Below are 4,139 nucleotides of genomic sequence, written 5' to 3'. Positions count from 1 at the left end.
CGGATCTAAACCCAATTGAGAACATTTGGGGATGGATGGCAAGGGAAGTTTACAAAAATGGACATCAGTTCCAGACAGTGGATGCCCTTCGTGAAGCCATCTTCAACACTTGGAGCAACGTTCCCACTAGCCTCCTGGGAACACTGGCATCAAGCATGCCTAAACGATTGTTTGAAGTCATCAACAAGAATGGTGGCGCTACTCATTACTGAGTCCTTTTTTTTTTTACACTTTGATTTCTGTTTTGGGGGGGTTTCGGGGTTTTTTGAGCTATGGTCTTAAACTTTTGATCAGCTGAAAAAATCATGTTTGAGTGTAAATGCAGTTTTCAATTTATTCCCCCTCTCAAAAGTTTTTGTCTCTTACGCTGAGTTCTTCTTTTAACATTGTGAAGCTCTACTTAGAACCTTCTTAAGATCCAATAGTGTAAAATGCAAATTCTTGCAGTTTTTTAACTGGTCTTAAGATTTTGATCAGGAGTGTATAAGGCTTGGATGATGAGGAGACTGGAATCACCTGAGCTGAATGGAGATTAGGAACAGGTAAGCGTGGGAGTGACAGTCTGACTAAGGAGTTGAACTGAGGGTAATTGAATAGTGGTACAAAGGGACACAGAGAAATTGAAACTATGAAAACAAAAGTGAGTAATAATACACAGGAATCACAATAAAACAAGAAACACCAGAATTATAAATTACAAAAAACATAAACGCAAAGAAAAGAAAAAAACAAAATTAACCATAAAATTCAGATCCTGACATGAGCAAGCAGGAGATATCCTAGGAGACTGATGTAAATTCAATTATTGTGCACATCAAAGACACCTTAACAAATAATACATCAAAATGTATGCAGCTACATGAGTGGATATTAAAGCATGTGCAAAACGGTTTAAGAAAGATTATTAACAACAACGCCTTTCGCCTTATTAGAGAATGTTGCAAATGATGCCATTTGAGAGGAACATATACTTAAGACCCATCTACACGTAAATGCAGTTTTGTGGAAATGTTTGAGTTTTTCTTTTTTGTTTGTTTGTTTTGTTTTTGGTATTTTTCAGCCTTGTGTTTACACAAAAAGGATATTTGAGGAGTCTCAAAATGATATTTTCAAAATTGGCTTACAGAATGAGAAAATCCTTAAGTACCACAGTTGCATTCTCATGCAGACAGCCTAAACACCTGGAAGAACAACCTCCTACCTAACCTATGACCCCAGTAATGATAGATTACATGCTTGCATTCATGTTGCACACACCAGTTGCTTAAGTACAGCAAAACTGTGGTATCCTGAATAACTTCAATGATTAGACAAGGCTAATGAACAATAACATGGCCTTGAATAGAGAAGCACATCAACCTCTATTTGTGCTGGGAGTGCCACCTGGCCCTTGTGCACATAATCTTGATGGCTCTCAACACAGTGGGTGGACCAACTTTAATAGAAATACATTGGAATGGCTACTGACAACACTAAGCCAAATTTGTTGTTGTCATCTTTCTAGGTGCTACACCTATCACTCTATACTGTTTATATGTCGAAGCCACACATTAACACATTGTGTGTGCTGTATGCAGCACAAATTCTCAATTCATTAGTATAGTACAAACAGCATTGTAGTTGGCCTTTTCTAGTGTATTTTGATTTCAGTGGGTGGCCTCATAAGAAAGCCACTTCCTGTTGTGTTGTGTGTGTTTGGGCTTGGACTGGCCAAATCCCAGAAGCCAAGGCTCAACCACTTGGTACTCAACTACCATTAAAATTATTCAAGTGATTTCTTTTTTATCTTTCCATAATGCACATTAAACTAATGTCTAACAAAATAAAATAAAATTAAAAAATACCTAAAACTTTCTCAAAAGGGTGGAAAAAGTACCAGTAAAAATTCACAAGTTTTGGAACAAACTCATACATCAATAAAAAAATACAATGGAACTTTATTTATTTGTGATGTGATGGTTTTGCATAAACAGTATATGTCTCACTGTACTTTATTATAAATGTAACAAGTAGTAAGTAGTTTTTTTATAGTCTTTTCATATGTAACATTAGTATATCATGAAATAAAACTGTTTCTCTAGTCCAGATGATTTAATGAAGCAATGTTGTTGATGATTCATTATTATTATGATTGATCAAGCAACCCTTGGGAGAGAGAATATCACTTGTCACATCTCCTTATGTCCAGGTAGCAGGAAGAGTTGCTGTTTGTAGAAATCTCTGTGTCTTGTTGGTCAGTAATGTCTTTCCACCAGCCTGCATCCATGATATTTATAGTAGCTAATTGCTGTACTGGCTTAAGAGTGGTGGCAATGCTTCAGTTGAGACAGATTTCGAAAAAGCTGAGTTCCTGACATTTTCTCCCTATTTCCATTACCACCTCATGCTTTACCTCAGAGATGTGCCACAGATTCAGAACATTCAAAAATAATAGAGCTTCTTCTCTGTCTCTGTGTAAATACCATGCAGCTGGATCGTTCTGTCAAAAATTGTTGCTTTCAAGACGAGATTCAGTAATACAAAACAGAACAATCTCTAACATTGAACATTATATGCGATTTCAAAAAAATGGATTTTACAATAAATTAAAAACATATTTCATTGCTCGCAAGGATCTAATTTTACCTTAGAAGGCCAAACAGCAAATTAGCTGCCAGTACCTTTGCACATTCTACAATGCAGGAATAGTTTCAGCTTTTCATATTCTAAATCTGTCAAAGGAGTTTGGAATTTGAACAATCCACTTGAAATATTTTCCCAAAAATTATCATTTTGAAAGCTGAACGAAACCATTGATAAAAGAAAGCATAAATAAATGGATTGAGCATCGAATTGAACAGCGTAAGCCAGTTAAGTGTTTCATACACAGGCACTGATACACCACCTAATAACTGCAAAGAAAAACAGAGAAAGAAAGGCAGCCAGCACATTAGAAAAGCTCCTAGAACAATAGCCAGCGTTTTTGTGGCCTTCCTTTCCATGTTACTGACAGTAACCACAGACTTTGTTGTGTTCTGGATGCTTCGTGCCTGTTTCTGTGCAACAAGAAATATCCTCAAGTAGATATACAACATTATGATCACGGGAAGGTAAAATGAAAAAACAGGTGCCAAAGTCTTTTCAAGCACAACATCATAAAAACAGTTTTCTTTACATTTTTCTTGGTTTAATTCTGCAATGACAAAGCCAATAGCAACTAAAACTGAAACACCCCAACTCATAAGGATCATGATCCCAACAACATGAACATTTATCTTTGTTCTGTATACTAAAGGTTTACACACTGCATAGTATCTGTCTACAGAAATACAACATAAATTGAAAATAGAAGTTGTACTCAATATAACATCAAAGCTGTCTCGTATTTTGCAAAATATGTCTCTATAATAGAGACAAGAGCTAAGAGGGAAAGACATGCTCATGGGAAAGACAACTATTCCAACCAACAGGTCTGCCACAGCCAGAGAGATTATGAGGTAATTAGATGGTGTGTGGAGCTGTTTGAAGTAAGTGATGGAGATTATTACAAGAACATTTCCACATACTGTCATAACAGAGAGTAAGCCAAGGAAAATGTACAGTAAAATGCATACTGTGGAAGATGTCCTTGTCAGTGTTTTAGAAACGTTATTTATTTTATAGCAAGGATGAAAGTCATAACCAACATAAAATGAGTCTTCTGCCATTGCTTTCTGACCTACCTAAATAGAGGCTCATATGCATTTATTTAGACAGGTTCAAAGTATGTTTAAGTTTAGATTGCACAAGATGAACAATGCTTTTCTCAGATAAGTCATTTGTGTCCTAAGTGTCAAAGCAGCTTCTTACCACAACCAGTTTACCTCAGTACATCAGTGTTATGGCCTGAAGTCTCTACTGCAAGATAATTCAGTCTTAATATTCATCAGTCCTCCCATTGCGTTATCAAAAACATGTCCAATGGGACATGAGAAAAGTGTGACTTTATGTTTACTTAGCCTGTGTGTGCTAATGGGAAGATTTCTCAATCTATCTAAATCCACATACTGATATGCACAGTTAAGTCAGGCCAGTGAATCATAAGAAAGTTAAGTGTTCACCTCACTTTTCACAGCTTTTTCTTTTACATCTCAACTCTAAGAATTCTGAAGATTTTAGCA

The 4,139-nt window shown here is 36.1% G+C and overlaps 1 protein-coding gene across 1 annotated transcript; it reads right to left on the bottom strand.

Annotated features, from left to right (window-relative positions):
• Positions 1-2,614: 2,614 nt before the first annotated feature.
• LOC108247833 (trace amine-associated receptor 1-like) lies at positions 2,615-3,686 on the bottom strand. Its single transcript, XM_017436198.3, has one exon. It carries the CDS (start codon positions 3,684-3,686, stop codon positions 2,715-2,717), a length of 972 nt encoding a protein of 323 aa, XP_017291687.1. The 3' UTR covers positions 2,615-2,714.
• Between the last annotated feature and the right edge of the window lie 453 nt (positions 3,687-4,139).

The sequence above is a fragment of the Kryptolebias marmoratus genome, linkage group LG19 (assembly GCF_001649575.2).
Source record: "Kryptolebias marmoratus isolate JLee-2015 linkage group LG19, ASM164957v2, whole genome shotgun sequence".
NCBI classification, from domain to species: domain Eukaryota; kingdom Metazoa; phylum Chordata; class Actinopteri; order Cyprinodontiformes; family Rivulidae; genus Kryptolebias; species Kryptolebias marmoratus.
This window is presented reverse-complemented; position numbering and strand designations above follow the sequence as displayed.